General features: G+C 38.0%; 3 protein-coding genes across 4 annotated transcripts; 2 read left to right on the top strand and 1 right to left on the bottom strand.

Annotated features, from left to right (window-relative positions):
- The first annotated feature begins 704 nt into the window (after window positions 1-704).
- On the top strand, window positions 705-4,796 carry LOC121731968. Its single transcript, XM_042121680.1, has 3 exons — window positions 705-3,034; window positions 3,114-3,226; window positions 3,305-4,796. The coding sequence occupies exons 1-3, from the start codon at window positions 766-768 to the stop codon at window positions 4,724-4,726; spliced, it is 3,804 nt and encodes a 1,267-aa protein (XP_041977614.1). The 5' UTR covers window positions 705-765; the 3' UTR covers window positions 4,727-4,796.
- A 799-nt stretch (window positions 4,797-5,595) lies between these two features.
- Window positions 5,596-8,376, top strand: LOC121731969. Its single transcript, XM_042121681.1, has 3 exons — window positions 5,596-7,157; window positions 7,360-7,478; window positions 7,558-8,376. The coding sequence occupies exons 1-3, from the start codon at window positions 5,615-5,617 to the stop codon at window positions 8,209-8,211; spliced, it is 2,316 nt and encodes a 771-aa protein (XP_041977615.1). The 5' UTR covers window positions 5,596-5,614; the 3' UTR covers window positions 8,212-8,376.
- LOC121731973 (solute carrier family 25 member 35-like) lies at window positions 8,374-13,468 on the bottom strand. Of its 2 annotated transcripts, XM_042121688.1 has the most exons (6): window positions 13,283-13,468; window positions 12,378-12,622; window positions 12,009-12,208; window positions 11,756-11,879; window positions 11,484-11,626; window positions 8,374-8,569 (listed from the first exon to the last, which is right to left on the bottom strand). In XM_042121688.1, the coding sequence occupies exons 2-6, from the start codon at window positions 12,614-12,616 to the stop codon at window positions 8,376-8,378; spliced, it is 900 nt and encodes a 299-aa protein (XP_041977622.1). In that variant the 5' UTR covers window positions 12,617-12,622; window positions 13,283-13,468; the 3' UTR covers window positions 8,374-8,375. The 2 variants fall into 2 exon arrangements, with proteins under 2 accessions (XP_041977622.1, XP_041977621.1); XM_042121687.1 differs by lacking the exons at window positions 11,484-11,626; window positions 13,283-13,468 and adding an exon at window positions 8,842-8,984 and having other exon boundaries at window positions 12,378-12,616.
- Window positions 13,469-15,657: the final 2,189 nt, after the last annotated feature.

The raw sequence follows: 15,657 nt of genomic DNA, 5'->3' as shown, positions 1-15,657 counted from the left end.
TAAAAACTTCGGAATGAAATGTAAGATCCCGGAGGAGATCTTTATCTTGGAGCAATTCGCGGTTCCCCCGACGAATTCCCCGGTTTCTGTGCCAACAAAATAAATTATCATTTATTTATTGGCACGGAAATTTCGGTACCTAATTCATCATCATTATATCAGCCTATAGTCGTCCACTGCTGGACATAGACCTCTTTAATGAACGCCAATATTACCGATCTCCTGCTACTCGCATCGTACGTAATAAAAAATCTAATATTATATAAAAAAATTAATATTTTCCATCCTGACTCACTCCTGACGCTATAACTCCAGAAAGCACGAAACGATTTCCACGGTTTTGCATTTGTTGAAAAGGTCTCGGGCTCCGTGCAGTCTATATAGAAAAAAAAATCAGAAAAAACTTTAAGAGAAAAGCAGAAAAACAGGGAAAATATGGCAAAACAACATTTTCCGGGACAACTAGTACGTAATAAAAAAAATGTTCTAGGGCTCCTATTGTTATAGCGGCAACAGACGGAGGGACGGACGGACAGGCATCGAAGTCTTGGATATGAATCGTAACAGGGTCCCGTTTTCACCCTTTGGGTACGGAACCCTAGCACAAAATTCCTCTGGCGTTACATAACTTATTTTTTTATTTTGACGTCAGACGTCTTTTTAGTTTGTAATGGGTATTGGAGAATTAACAAAATTTTTAGTAAATTCGTCATCTAAATAATAAAAGCGAATATAAATAATAAAAGCGAATATTTCGATAATATTATGTCCGTATCTTCTGCAATGTTTTTATTCGAAGTTGTTGTAGAAAGCGTAGATAGTTTAGTCCAGAGTCAGCAATTCGTTATTAGAAGTGACTTTGCTGATATATTTTCCCTGGAACTAAAAGATCCCAAACAGCTGCATATCCCTATGCCTGAGCCCTTACCTTTACCCTCCGAGCCACCTGGAAAAAAAGGCAAAAAGAAAAAGAAAGCAAAGCCTAAGAAGAGAGGAAAGAAAGGTAAAAAGGATAAAGAAGTAGAGCCTCCGCCAGGTCCCGTGATACAATCAGGGCAGTCAGTTTTATTTTCCAGCACAGCGGAATTCCTCATCCAAACAATGAAAAAGTTTCCGCTTGAATTAGCGTTATGGAGTAAAGAGGACCGCTTTACACATATCGGTAGTGCACTGATTCCTTGGGATCTGAATTTCTTTTCATATTTGCAAAAAATTTTCGAATGCGGTGAGGTACCACCTCCTGTAAAAATAAACGAAACATACAATATATTTGAAGAAGGTACCGCTAAATTAATGGCAAGAGTAGGTATTCAAATTAAATTAACTTATCTAGCAGACAAAATTACTACTGCTTTCCGCACACTGTCCGAAGATCCTGCAATGATGCGAATTCTTTATACCGGCCTTAATTCTAAGACAACATCATTTATTTGTAACATGAAGAACAGAGACGAGGAGAAGATCGATCATACATACGTCAAAGATGTGTCGAAGCCAGACAAAATTGAGTTTGCCTCGTATAAAAATGCACCGAGTGCAAACCTTACGAACTTTAAAGACGAAAATTACTGTTGTATGAACGATGCTGACAAACCATCTTCTACGGACTATAAGGTATCCGAGCTGGCTCCAGACATAGATTTCATTATAGACTATGTTAGAAAGATAATAGTGTCTTGTAATAATAACATGCGGATGCTAACGCCGCGTCCAGTTCTAAAGCCGAGAGCGAAAGCTACTGATCTTGACAAACTGTGTTACTGTCGAGAATTAAACTGGCCTGAGGGAGAGACAGCTGCAAGATTTAGAGATGAAATCCAGTCATCGCCATGTGCTGTCTGTGCAAACGCAGCGGAAGATCTTGAAAAGGCTCGTAGGAACACAATTGATCTCACTAACATACGTGGCCCTTGTGGAAGAACGGATTGCAGAATAGCTAGATATATGAAATCCTATATACAAGATCTCATTGAAGAAGACAATCAGGAGATTAATATAAATGACGTCGTCGGACCGTGTGGGAGTAAAGAATGCACGTTGGCAGATAAAATCAAACAAATTCTACGCCACGAAGGTCTATTTAAGAAAGGTGCTACAAAGGAAGGTTTATCCACTCAATGTGCTTGCATTGATAGGTTACAAAATGCACTCAGTCAGGGCTCTTGCTTAGCATCTTGTCCTAAGGAATGTGAAGAAACTGACAGTTATTGCCAAGGAAACATTTGTCCCTACAAAGAACCAATACAGAACGTATACAACGTCTACTATTTTACCGTAGAATACGACTTTGATGCTAATAGTAGCGGAAATAGCACGTCCCAATCTTCAAAATACAAATACTGTTCATCCGCATGTCCAAGTTTAAAAGAATCGAAAGTATCAAAATCGTTTTGCTCCAAAAGCATTTGCTCTACAACTTATACAGACAAGACAAAAGAAATTGAATGTCAAGATTCTAGATATACTAGTCTGAATATAACCCCAGCGGATAGTAACGTTGAAATACCTTTAGACGAAATTCTTAACCCGTGCAAATTAGAGTCATGCATTATAGCTGACAAAATAAAAGATATCATAGTTGATGGGGCTATAAATAAAAAAATTAAAACGACCGATACCGAACATTGCTTTTGTGAATGTGTATGCGATTTGAATTTTTCTCGACAAACTACTTACTGTTCCGTATGTGGAGGATACGAGTGTTTAGGTGATGACACTAAAGATATGCCGGATTTTTTAAGACCACAACCTTGTCCGATATTCCATAAAACGTACAATAAGGATTTATTTAAAGTAAAAAGCCCTTGGCCTGAAAAACCTGATAAAGAAAAAATTCAAGAGGACACAAGAAGCTTGCCTTCATATCCTAGACGGGAAATATCGGAAAAGAAACTACCCATAAGGCTAGCAGGTACTAGAGATATTCCAGATTCTAAATCTGAAAAAGGAAACAACGATAAACCACCGAAACCTAAAAAACCTGCTCGAATAAGGAAACCAGTCGGGAAGTTTACTGCTAACGTCAAAAGTCCACGTAAGTTTGCTATATTATTACATTTTTATTCATCGTAATATCGTTTAACTTTAAAAACTTTTCGTATTTTTATTTACAGCCTATAAAATTGTTGCCGAACCAAAGCCTAAGAAAAATAAATATTACCGCTATCCACCAGTCCCGAAAGATATGGGTTGGAAATGGGATGCAAAGTCAATACTTGGATTGGAAGTATGTTTTAGACATAACTATTTACTATTGCACATGTTCCCTTAATTTAAACTGTACTAATGTAAAATTTTGTACCAGCCCCGGCCACAATGGAAACCTGGAGCAGCCAAAAAAACCCTGGTTAGACGATACAGAGCCGTACGAGAGGGTGTAGATAAAACAGCCAAGAAAAAACGAGCAATGATGCAAAAGAAAAAGAAACTAGAAATGAAACCCACCTTAGTGGTTACTAAGAAAAACGGAGAATACACGGTCCAAATGGAAATCTTTAAAGTGTTTTCAAAGGAAAGACTTCCCTACCAATATCCTTACGATGAAAAACTACCTTTAGTGTACACAATTGGAAAAACTGAAGAAGAAAAACGTAAAAGTGAAAAGCGACAGGAGCGAAAAGAACGTAGAGCAACAAGACGTAGACTTCGTTTTGTACAATCTACATTCAGAGACAAGTGTCAAGAAATTTGCTTAAAGACTTATAATCAAGCAATAGGCGTTTTGCCAAAACCTAATGAAAGCGATCTAGAATGCCCGTGTCAAATACCAGCAGTGCAAGACATCCAGTCCGTGGGCTCGTGTTCCTGCTCCGATGGAGAATCTGTATTGTCCAGTGATACTGACGACGATGAATGGGTTATAGAGTTTACGCCACCTGCTGCGCGGTTTGATCCCAAATTCAAACATAAACCAGTTTATGTCGATAGCAATACCCAATACACTTACCTAGATTATAGAGTAAAAATATTTGATAAAGCAGGGAACCCCGTGCCGAGATTCTTCAAAGGCCCCGATGGAAAACAGGAGTGTAGCGATTTAGGTGGTTTCTGGGGTCTTGGCCACGTCTGGTTAGAAATCAATAGGGATGGGTATATAGGACCTGATAATCGGTGGGTGCCCAATAACTTCACTGGCCCAGATGGAATGTCGTACTCGGCACAAGATGGCACTGTTACAGACAACACGGGAAGATTCCTGAAAATTGGAATTGATGGCTACATAGACAAAGATGGTAAATGGGCATGGTACTCGAGGGCCAGGCAATTAAAAGGCTCTCACTCCGGACCCCTATCGAATAAAAACCATAATTTAAAAGCTTACGTTAGTAATAAACGTGACAAAGAAAAGCAGAACAAGAAAACTACAAGCGCTAAAGATGCAATAGTAAGTAAAGATAAAAGACCGTTTCCAAAAGGATTGTTGAATGCAAAACCTTCCGATCACACTCAGAAATCAAAGAAATCCGTAACATATTCAATAGGAAACCGAAAATCGCCTATCGTAATGACTGCATCTGTAAATTTTAACAGAGCAAAATTGGCACATTCCAATAAAAAGGAAGATGTAAGTGATAAAGCTGCTAATAAGTATAACCAAATAATGAAAGAGCTTAAATTGTACGACGAAACAATTTTTGATTATAATAGCAAACCTTTGGTGCCTATCAATAAAGCCTCTAATACACCAATGAAAAATCGATTCAAGTACAAAAATATAATGTCATAATAACATAGCGACACGATATAATAAAACATAGTATAAATTCATTTAAGTATCAATAAAATGTTATTTGTACATCTACCATTTATTTATACAATTACTCTACACCGCCTGCGCTACATTTATTATATTTCTCGAGATTCTCGAGTTCAGTTACGTCGCCGCCATCAGGCTAGCTCTCTGCTGTCTAACTCTATGATATCAGTTTTTGTGTCGAGAAGTGTCTCCGAAATACTGGGTCCTCAAAGTGTTTAAAAAAATCTTAATTTGGGTTGATCTTTTAATATGGAGTCCTCCTAAGGAACTATAACTATACCACGATACCACCACCATTGTTTAGTACATAAACTTATAATATGCATTATAAGTTTATGGTTTAGTACGTATAAAGCTTTTTTTTTCCTAGCCTATGCTGTCCCACTGATGGGCAAAGGCCTCCCCCAAGGTCTTCCATTGTGCTCGCTCCTGTGCCACCAATGGCCAGCCTGGCTGGTATACTTCCAGCTCATCGTGCCATCTTTTTCTGGGCCGGCCACGGCGGCGGCGTTCATCTTCCGGTACCCACTCTGTTGAGATCTTTGCCCAGTCTCCCACTTCAATTTTGCCGTCTTTACTCCTACGTCATTGATCCCCGTTTTTGAGCGTAGTATCCTGTTTCTCCACTGACCTCCATTATAAAACTTGTATAAGGTCAGTGTGTTTCTCATTTTATCGAGAAGTTTAAGCTTAGTAGATTAAAAAAAAAGTAATATAATGACATAGTGTGATTCCGATAATCACAAAATACATACGTACCGTACATGTTTTATTGATTTGATGTAAACAAATTTTTCGTTTTAATTAAATTTTTGTAAGTAAAATCTAAACTTTATAATTTAATTCCTTCTTACTAGAATGAGTGCCAAAAAAGCAAAATTTCTACTAGATATTCGCGTAGAGATATCTGATGCATTCACTGATGAATATGATGTCTCAGTTAAAACTGAAGATTTATTTGAAGCTTATTTATTAAACATTCGACAAAATAGCAATAAAATCTTTACAAAAGATAAAAAGACCAGAAATGTTCAAAAGCAAACTAAGAAGAAATTTTACAGTGGTCCTAGTGGACATAAGCAATATGGAAAAAGTATAATATTGACTAAAAGTGCATCTGAAATAATTTCCAATATGAAAAACTGTTATCTGGAACTTTACCTTAAAAGTATAACCCGCTCAAACGGATCAGTTGGAACAATATCCATCCCCTGGACAAAAAGTTTTATCTATTACTTAAAAAATATAACAATGCATCCAAAGCTTCCACCAGTACTTCATAAAGAAAAATTTAAGGTTGCGAATGCAAAAGAAAACATTAGTTTGGGGTCACTGAATGTTACAATTAAACTTTTGTCTGTAGAGAGCAATTTTTATAAATTTGTATCCAGTTCACAATATAACATAAATATGTATAGACATCTATTTTCAAGTCCCAAAGTTTTGGAAAATGTGAATAGTAACAAAATCGAGGATTACAAGAATGCGACAGAAAATAAGAATATTAAAGCTGTTCCAATATCTTGCAATAATATATCTGATACTACTTATAATATTATAGAATCCACAGAAAATAATATACCCCGACCTGCAATCGAAACACAAATAGAAAGTACTAAAGATATGAAGAACATTACTGTAGAAAATTCGACTAGCAAACCCAATAATAATAATATTCTGTACAAATTGAATACAACTGACGAGAGAGCTTGGAATGAATGTAATAAGCACATCAATTCATCTTTTAGAGATAGAACGTACCGCATAAATTATGTAATGTTTAATAAAGACAAGACAATTTTTCAATCTGAAAAAGAATCTACTGATACAACGCCCAATTCATTTGGAGTAGAAGTAGCAAGTTGTCACGATATATCTTGCCACACAAAGATGAGGCAAAACGAAGCACCCATTTATGATAATTCGTTAGCTTTGGATGTATCAAATTTGCACAAAAAATGCTGCAGAGACAATGAAAATAAAAGTTCACCTAATTTGAATTTCGACGAACATCCATGTTATTGCACTTGCGAATGCAAATATGAGTTCATAAGAGAAACTACATATTGTAAAATCTGTAGAGGATATGAAATTATAGGTGAAGAGTTTGATGATGCGAGAGGACAAGACATGCCAATGCCGTGTCCTATATTTCATAAGTTAGTTGAAAAAAATAAATTAAAAAGCAGGAGCTCATCAGGGAGTTTACGACGCAGAAAATTTGGAGTGGATGGAAGCTCAAGGAGCGTAAAAAGCTCGAAAAGCTCAAAGAGCTCAACACCGAAGACCTCAGAGAAACGTCTCAAGGTGCCTGAAAAAAAAGTGGCCAAACGAAACCCCCAAAAAGAGGCCAAGAAGAAAAAAGTCGTCAAACTTAAACAAATCGACTATTCATATAAAAGTATGTAAAATAAGATATAGTTACTATCAGCGAAATATGATTCACGAGTAGATGGTGCATAATTTAGTCGGGTTATTTAGCTCAGCCATAATCCGACATAATCCGACCGTAACGCCATCTACCTGTGAATCGTATTTCTCTAATTGTACCTACATAAAATATTACACGAAATAGCGAAACTAATTTGATATTATTATTGCAGCACCACACGCCGGTCACGGCGGTTGTGGCATTCCTTGCATGCGCAGTGCGATATTAAAGTGCAATGTTCCTAAAGGTATGGGTTGGTTTTGGACTGCTGACAATATTAAAGGATTAAAGGTATTATCTACATTTGCGTTTTTCTTTTGTTATGTTGTTTATTCTAGTGTTTACTTTAATATGAATCATGAAATTTAAGTATCGTCCGACTTGGAGACCTGGCGCTGCAGAAAAACATCTAGTTCATTTGCTCCAAATGGCTAGACATCATAAACAAATTATAAGTAAGAAGAAAAAGAAGGAATTAGTAAAATCTAAACGCCCGTTGAAAAGACCACTATTAGTGGTGCATAAAAAGGACGGCGAATTTACCGTTACAATGGAAACCATGAAAGCATCCACGAAACCTCGAGAAGTTTATGAGCATCCTTACGAGGATAAACCTGTTTTAACCTATACTATAGGAAGAACGGACGAGGAAAACAAAGAACGATTAAATCAAAAACAAAGAAAACAGAGGCGATTAGAACGAGAACAGCGGACATACTTACAGAGTGCTTTCAAGAACATGTGCCAAGAAATATGCTTGAAAACATGTCAGCAAGCGCTCGGTATACTGCCCGAAGCGGAAGACAAGCAGGGTCTCTGTTACGCGAACGCCACGTGGGTTGAACCAGAAGACCCGAATCCATCTTGTTCATGTTCCGATAATTCGTTGAGCGTTTCTGACACTGATTCCGATGAGTGGATATTAGAATTCACACCTCCGAACGCATTTTTCGATCCATCACGTAAGGGAAAGAAAGTTGTAAGTTCCGATAAGGACACTGAGTATATTTTACAGCAAAGTTAATATTATATTGTCATATTATTGTCAGACGTTTAGTGGGAAAGAATTTGAGAAACTGTGAGTGTTTATATTATGTCGTATCGCTTCAACACCTTATGTCGCGCCGTCTTTTTTTATCATTATCATTTCCCATTAGACATTATTGTGAGAGCAATAAAAATACAGTTTTAAGAATTTCTTTTATTATCGAATAATATGTTCAACATGTCCCATATGACTAGCGACAACGTCGTGTGAGGCGCTATCCTGAGGTAAAGTGGTCCTATTCCCTTGTAGAGACCATGCAGTCCTTCTGTTTTATAAGTTTTAGTTAGACAGTCAATAACACCTTTGTATAAAACTTCACCTTTTGACGAGGAGCCTGAAATATAAAAATGTTTCAATTAATTTTTATTACCAACATGACTATTAATTATTCATAAAGCCCTAAGCGGTAACAATAGATAAGCTATTGTGTCTCGTTATTCCACGATCGATGGGTTAAGTGGATTTACCATTCCAAAATTTAAGTCAATATTGATCTTATACTTTATAGTCATAGTGAAAGGCTTATTTAATACCATGATAGAAGAACGCCGGTACTTTTTGATAAACTCAAACAATTCGTTAGTGAAATGAATGAAGGTTAATTACCCTGATTGTAAAGCCGTGTATTGACAACGTCCAGTGGAGTTTCCAACAACACACAAACTACACCACAGACAAGGCTAGCAGAAAATGCGAGTGTAGCTGGCGACTCATTGAAGTGACCATGTGCAAGCAGGTACGCTTTCACTCTGCAATACAATCATTGAAAGTCATAACGACGAAGAGTGCAATGTAAAAAGCCCCTTACTTACTAAAAACTGACATAATAGAGAATCAACTCGATCAAGCTTTTGATACTGACGACATAAACAACCGTACGATCGAGCTTTGGCTCAATTTGTGACTAGCCAGGGCAGAGAAGTTCGCTATGATCTCATAACGCGATATTGATTTTATTCGAGTTTTTTGAAGTGCATCAACAAATTCAAAATCTAAGCGAAATCAAAATCAACATCAAATAAATCGTAGGTGGAGATTAAATTGACCATAGTTAAACTTCACGATAACGATTAGTTGCAATTTGAGCCACCGCAAGATCATGCGCATGTTTACGGGAAAGTACGAAAAACTACTAAGATCGAATACAATAAATTCTGAATAGTGCAAGTGATGGAAAAAAAGGGTCCTGATCTAGGAATAATAAAACTAGTTCTAATGAAGAAAGTGATTAATTATTAACTAGTTTTGATAATAATAAAAATTTTTATATAAATATTGATAGATTAAAAAATGTGCATTAAAAGTAGATTAAAGAATAGAACCTACGCGTCAGTGACAGGGGACGCGGTACGCGAGACGGGAGCGTCTGCAACGCGAAACTGGCCTTGCATACCTGCGCGACTATGGCGCGAACCGTCAAACTTCATTTGTTAATGAACAGTTACTGAAGACGCGCGACTTTATCTGGTGTATGCTAACACTTAATATCAGAGTCCGATGCGTCGGACGGACGGACATGAGGGTTGCAAGATGCTAAGCTTGCTTTTGATTTGGAAGGTGCAGAGGAATAAAACACGTCCACAATGGTCAATTTGAATTAATTTAGGCGCCTACCACACGTACATGCTTGGCTACAGATTTGCTTGCGCATGCCGGCTTGAACCGGTTGGTGTAGTTGGTAAAACTGTAGTACGCGCAAGCCCCAAAGTTTGTCTTGTTGTTTTTTAAACTTGCTTGAAATTCAGGCATGCCTTCGTGTAGACTTGTCTGCGCGTGTGGTTGGAAGTTCAGTGTTCAAGCCGCTCTTTCAGTCAAAATATGGTGTTAAAATGCGCGCACGCTGCTATAAAATGGCAGATTTACGTACATATTATAAACGTCAGTTTGCAACTGAATTCATTGAATTATAAAAATCTCGGCTCGCTCTGTGGAAGATGAAATCGAAAGATTATTCTGACAGGAATAAAAAAAATACGCATATGAAAAAAATATATTTTATTTATGCATTATCAATTTTGTCACTAGCTGGAAAAAATAAAGCAGAAGAAATAGCTCTTCATTGAGAAACATTGTTTATACGCCGACGACCTCGGCAAGAATGTGGCTTGCGCATGCATGTGGTAGATAAGTCAGTCTTACATCTTTTCATGCGAGAAGCAAGCGCTAGCAAAACTGTGTTCAAGCATGCACATGTGGTAGGTCACAGTATAGCAATATGACATATCCCTACAGTAGTGAAACGAATGTACTTGCGCAGAGCAACGGAGGGGTACCCGCGGGGAAGCGGGAGGCGCGGGCCCGCGTACACAAACTCGCGGAGTTTGTATACCTGCGCCCACAGGGGTGACGTTGGCGCGTTGTCTACGAATTTTGTGTTGTAAAACGATAACTTATCTTATAAACAATGGGATATTATAATAAATGTTCAGTGTACGGATGTAAATCTGATTCAAAAAACAAAAAGGATTTAAATTTTCATAAATATCGGCTCACAGTTTACACTAATATTGTGTTGGCCTTGGCGGCATGTATTTGCATCTCTGTTTTATTGTTTACGTTGTAAGAAGTGTAACAAGGAGAGAAACAATATAGAATAAATTAAAAATCTGTCAAATACCCTGTTACATACTAATTAGTACCTACCTACCCAGGTACACATATCAAATGTAACATACCGCGCCCATACCGCGCACGTAATAAGAGTTTTGAAGTGCTTCTGTTACACCAGACTTTTACGTTACAGTGTGATTAATTATTGGATATTTTATATATTCGAAATTTCGAATGCGTCTTCATTATTTTAATTCTTCGATCGTGATTCGTGGATCCTTGGAAATCTATTGTTATTCTATTGTGTCTCGCTCACCGGTGAGCATATGGGGCTTGATGGGTTAAAAAAGAAGTCTAGTTATATACACTTCAAAACACGCGTCTGACAACTTGACGCGCATGTTTCGCTTTGCCGACGCGAACATTTCGCGTCGCGGTCGCGTAGGTGTGCACGGCGCCATAAGATTACATGGGCAGCGTCCGCCGCGCGGTAGTAGCTACCGCTTCGCAGTCGCTTTGGACGCGTAGGTTTGTCCTAAGCTTAAGGGAGAATCTTTGATTGCAAAGTTAACATGGTTAAGAAATGTATTAGCTTCGTCATTTTGACTTTCAAAACATTTACAAACAAAAGTTGAGACGTGCACAAAAGTTGCGTTATAATATTTTCCCAATGCAAAACTCAATAGTTGCTTCATTACCCTGATTGTAGAGTCGTACTGCGACCACATCGAAGGGGCAAATTGCCAAAGCAACCATGAAACCGCTAAGGCAGCTCGCGGCAAATGCGAGCCCCAGCGGTGATCGCTCACATATCCCATTGTGGAGTAGTGTTTCTTTTGCACTACACACAAAAACACAATTATACACACTTTTGTAGATGAAACCAATAAGGGTTTTTTTTTACAAAAAGCATGCATTACTTTCTTCCCTAAGACAGGTGTTTTTAAAATAAACGACGAAAGCAACTTACGTCGAAAATGTTGTTAGTTGTGCCGCGCTTCCTATGGCTAGTCTCATACAAGTTGCGTTGACTCCAGCAAAAAATCCCCGCAAACCCTCAAACTTATATATTTTGGCGAATCCATCCATCATTCCTGCAATTTACCGCATTTTTGGTTAAGGTAAGGCTTTGAGGTTAGATTAGTATTTGAGTACAGCGCTATATATATGTTAGTTTCAGTTCTCGGGAGACTATATCAATACAATATTATCTGAATACTAACCATCATAAACATGTTGTCTTCCTACAGCTATGCTAGGGTGTGCGGCAGCTTGCATCCTAGTCTTTACAACAGATGCAGGATTTGCGGCTAGGCCACTCATAACACCACTCGCACTTGACCAAAACAATGTCTTGTGTAAGCTAACATCTCCATCTATTTTTGTCCATCCTTGTACTTCAGCTATGTGGTACATGCCAAGCCTGAAACAATGTTACTTAATATGATGTGTTTTTCTTTTGGAATTTAGTTTTGTAGATCAACTTCTCTTGTCTTGATTTAGTTCATTACGTTTTGATCCAACACAGTTATTATTTTGTAATCACTATTTGCCGTATAACCTACAAAATCTTGTCTCATTTTCGGGAGTACCTTACAGAATTCATACTGAATCCCAGGAGCATGGCCGGCGCGAGTCCCTTCTGCAATGCGAGGGCTCCGTCCGCTTTCGCGATGACGTATAGTGCGTGGAAGATACCTCTGTAGCGTGTGCTGTGTTCGCTGCGCGCACGCAGTTCGCCCTGCAACTGCAGACGCGTCTTCACCACGTCCATTGGATTGGTGAAAATAGTTGCACCGGCACCAGCTAGACCTCCAATAATGAAGTCCATTTTTAACTGAAATAAGTATTTTATGTACTTTACTATCATTTATTTCAAAAATAATTTTTATAGTATCTGTAATTAAATAAATTACTCTCATCGTCTCACAAAAACTGTTACGTTAACTACAGTACAAAGCTCCTTAAATTAAGTATTTATTTACTTATTAAAAATTTCTACAATTAAGTGAAACCTAAAATATAACATGGGTCCAACGATAGAACCTTGGGGAATTCTTGACGTAGTCTTTTTAACATAAAAACAAAATAGGTGAATTGCTAGGCGGTTCATCGTGGCAAGTATATTATAATATTATGCCTAATAAGATCACAATGGCAATGTGACCTAGTTTGTTAGACTGGTAATAAACATGAATTTGACGAAAGGTCTAAGTTCAAGACAAAATCGGATAATTACACCGTATCAACAACCAAATATCTACGTTTCGCCGTCACATTTTGATTAAAGTGTTGATGTACCATCGATGAAATTGATTCCTAGGCAGTTGACGGACCTACGACAGTTGGTCGGCTTATGTCAATTCAATGTTAATTACGTATATGATCGCTGATGGGTTTGACTTAACGCGATCAAATTACTTAGGTCCGCCATCTGCCTAGGAATCAACTTCTCTAATAGTACAATAATTTAAGTATAATAGTAACAAGAACTTACCTTATTTAATAAATTAAACTTTAATAAACTTAGTCAGGTACATAATAATCCACACAATCACAGCCACTAAGTTACACTATTTCAAAGAAATGGAACTATCTAAGGCGTTAGACAAGAACGACATCTTCAAATACCGCGTGATGTGTATATTGTACACGCACTACTTGTGTGTTTGGCAAAATTTATCTGCGTGACGTAACGTCAAAAGCCAGTGAAGGGCAAACGTAAGATGGCGATATCGAAGATATTTTGATATCGACATCTTAACCTACAAAGTTCAAAGACTTTATTTAAGGCGTATCAGTGTAATCTGTTTCTTTGATAGTAGTTTTGATTGACTATAATTAATAATTTAATTGACTAATATTTAGCAATTAATGTGTACATGAAATTGGTGTTATTATAAGCCGCGACAGGTTATGAAAAGTGAAAGTAGAACTGTACGTTGTACGGTGTACAGTGTACTCAATGAGACCTTACATCAGGTAATACCTTATTCATAACCTCTCCCAAGTCACCATCATCAAGGGCTACGATCAAAATAAAAATATAAAATAATATTATTAGTTATCGACTCATCTGGCTCTCATCACTAGCGTGATGATTTGGTGACATTGAGACACAAACGAATGTAGTTATGCGATAAGGCGTCACGAACTAGTTAAGCAAATAGCGAAACAACGAAGGTTAAATACAATATTTACATTTAAAATTAATCTTTATTAGATAAGATTTCTAATGTAGGTAATATAATTATTATGTTACATAATTTTATTATTTTAAGGGTAGTTTAGTGCTTACTACTTGTCTTAGAAATGAGTTTACTTACCTAAAGAATAAGCGTGCAGATTGCAGAATGTATTGATGATACAAGATTAGGAATTAGTTTATAATCGCATCAAAATTTTCCGTTCTAGAAGAATAATTTAAAAGCTCTTGAGTTAATTAAATTAAGACGCAACGTATAAACCCGTCAGTGACGTCACCTCTGACGAATTTTGGCAATGCTTTGGATACGTGACGATATCGATCGTGTTTTTCCGGAGTTTGGACTCGCCTAGAGCCTAGAGCAGGGGTCGGCAAGTACTTTTAGGTGGGGTCCGGATACTGTGGGAATTTTTTTACGAGGTCCAGAAAAAGAACACACTTGTCCTATGTAGCTTAAAAATATTATTTTAATTAATAAAGGTATTACGTGTACCTTATCTATGTATTAATTGGTACTTGGTTTAAAATAAATGACAATATTTCGCGATCCGAGATTCGACCCTTCGCGGTCCGCCTGTTGCCTACCGCTGGCCTAGAGCACTATGTTTGTTATTTGAGGGTATTGTGGTACTGGGTAGTAGGGTTCGAGTTTTACCAATGCCAAAAAAATTATATACATTTGTGTTACAAAAATATGAAAAACCATATTAGGTATTGATTCAAATATTTTTACTTAACAATTTATTAATATTACTTTAGACCTAATTATTTTAATAGTTAAAACCTAACTGATAACTGATAAGCTTTATCAGGAATCAGGATACAAATTAGTGACTACGCTGAAATCTTCACGTGTTTAGTACGACTTACAAAAATACTCATAAGATGATAAAAGGTGTGGTACTGTTATCTCTATGTAAAGTCACGTTTCCGCATTTGTGTTGGTTCTTAACGCCTACAGATTATGCGTAAAGGTAGTTTTTTGTTGCTCTACAAACTCTCATTTGGCTCTTAATAATAATAATAAGGCCGCAGGGCAGCTTGTGGCGAGCTGTTGAGGAGTAGCGACCCCACGAACCCGAGTGCTCCCAGGGAAGCCCCTGTTCTCCATCTCCGGCCAGCCGCAGTGAACATTGACGGAGAATCAGGCCCTACCTCTGCTTTGCCTTAACCGGCCGATCAGAGTGGAGTCGCAAGAGCTTCGGCTCGGAGGGAGGATGTGAAGCGTAAGTGGCGAGTGGGCGACGTGATGGGACCCTCTGAGGGTGCAAATGTTCGGCGTTTATAGTCCAGCCACACCTCTCCTGCCTCAAGCGGCTCTGTCAATGTTGCCGCCTCGGTGCACCATCCGTGCGGCCATTTTGAGGGGCCCATTCAAAGAGTTGGCGAGTCACCGGCTGCCAACTTTATGATACATGTTTCCACGTTGTATCGGCACCCAGGCACTGTTGTTACCCAGTCCACTAGCATATCACCCCCATAGCTCGGTATCATTTCTAATATCCATTCCCTGTAATAGTCCTACACTGGCCGCTGGCTCTCCTTGGTCGTACTTCCATAGTGCGGACAGGGAGAGTCGCCGGCCAGTGTCACATAACATTTAGATTAAAACCGTGTAACGGGCCTCTACGTGTTGGCTTCGGCCCCACGCATGCCTTCCAAAGGTC

The sequence above is a fragment of the Aricia agestis genome, chromosome 11, assembly GCF_905147365.1.
Source record: "Aricia agestis chromosome 11, ilAriAges1.1, whole genome shotgun sequence".
Taxonomy (NCBI): Eukaryota; Metazoa; Arthropoda; class Insecta; order Lepidoptera; family Lycaenidae; genus Aricia; species Aricia agestis.
Note: the sequence above shows the minus strand (reverse complement) of the source record. Positions and strands in the feature narration are given on the sequence as shown.

Excerpts from the sequence above, each read along its gene's own strand:
- LOC121731973 (XM_042121688.1), bottom strand. The coding sequence starts at position 12,616 with ATGGACTTCATTATTGGAGGTCTAGCTGGTGCCGGTGCAACTATTTTC. Across the intron at positions 11,627-11,755 it reads CAACTAACAACATTTTCGAC|TGCAAAAGAAACACTACTCC; the intron begins GTAAGTTGCTTT and ends TTTTGTGTGTAG. Across the intron at positions 8,570-11,483 it reads AGTACGACTCTACAATCAGG|GCTCCTCGTCAAAAGGTGAA; the intron begins GTAATGAAGCAA and ends TTTATATTTCAG.
- LOC121731969 (XM_042121681.1), top strand. The coding sequence starts at position 5,615 with ATGAGTGCCAAAAAAGCAAAATTTCTACTAGATATTCGCGTAGAGATA. Across the intron at positions 7,158-7,359 it reads AATCGACTATTCATATAAAA|CACCACACGCCGGTCACGGC; the intron begins GTATGTAAAATA and ends TTATTATTGCAG. Across the intron at positions 7,479-7,557 it reads ACAATATTAAAGGATTAAAG|TATCGTCCGACTTGGAGACC; the intron begins GTATTATCTACA and ends ATGAAATTTAAG.
- LOC121731968 (XM_042121680.1), top strand. The coding sequence starts at position 766 with ATGTCCGTATCTTCTGCAATGTTTTTATTCGAAGTTGTTGTAGAAAGC. Across the intron at positions 3,035-3,113 it reads TGCTAACGTCAAAAGTCCAC|CCTATAAAATTGTTGCCGAA; the intron begins GTAAGTTTGCTA and ends TTTTATTTACAG. Across the intron at positions 3,227-3,304 it reads AGTCAATACTTGGATTGGAA|CCCCGGCCACAATGGAAACC; the intron begins GTATGTTTTAGA and ends ATTTTGTACCAG.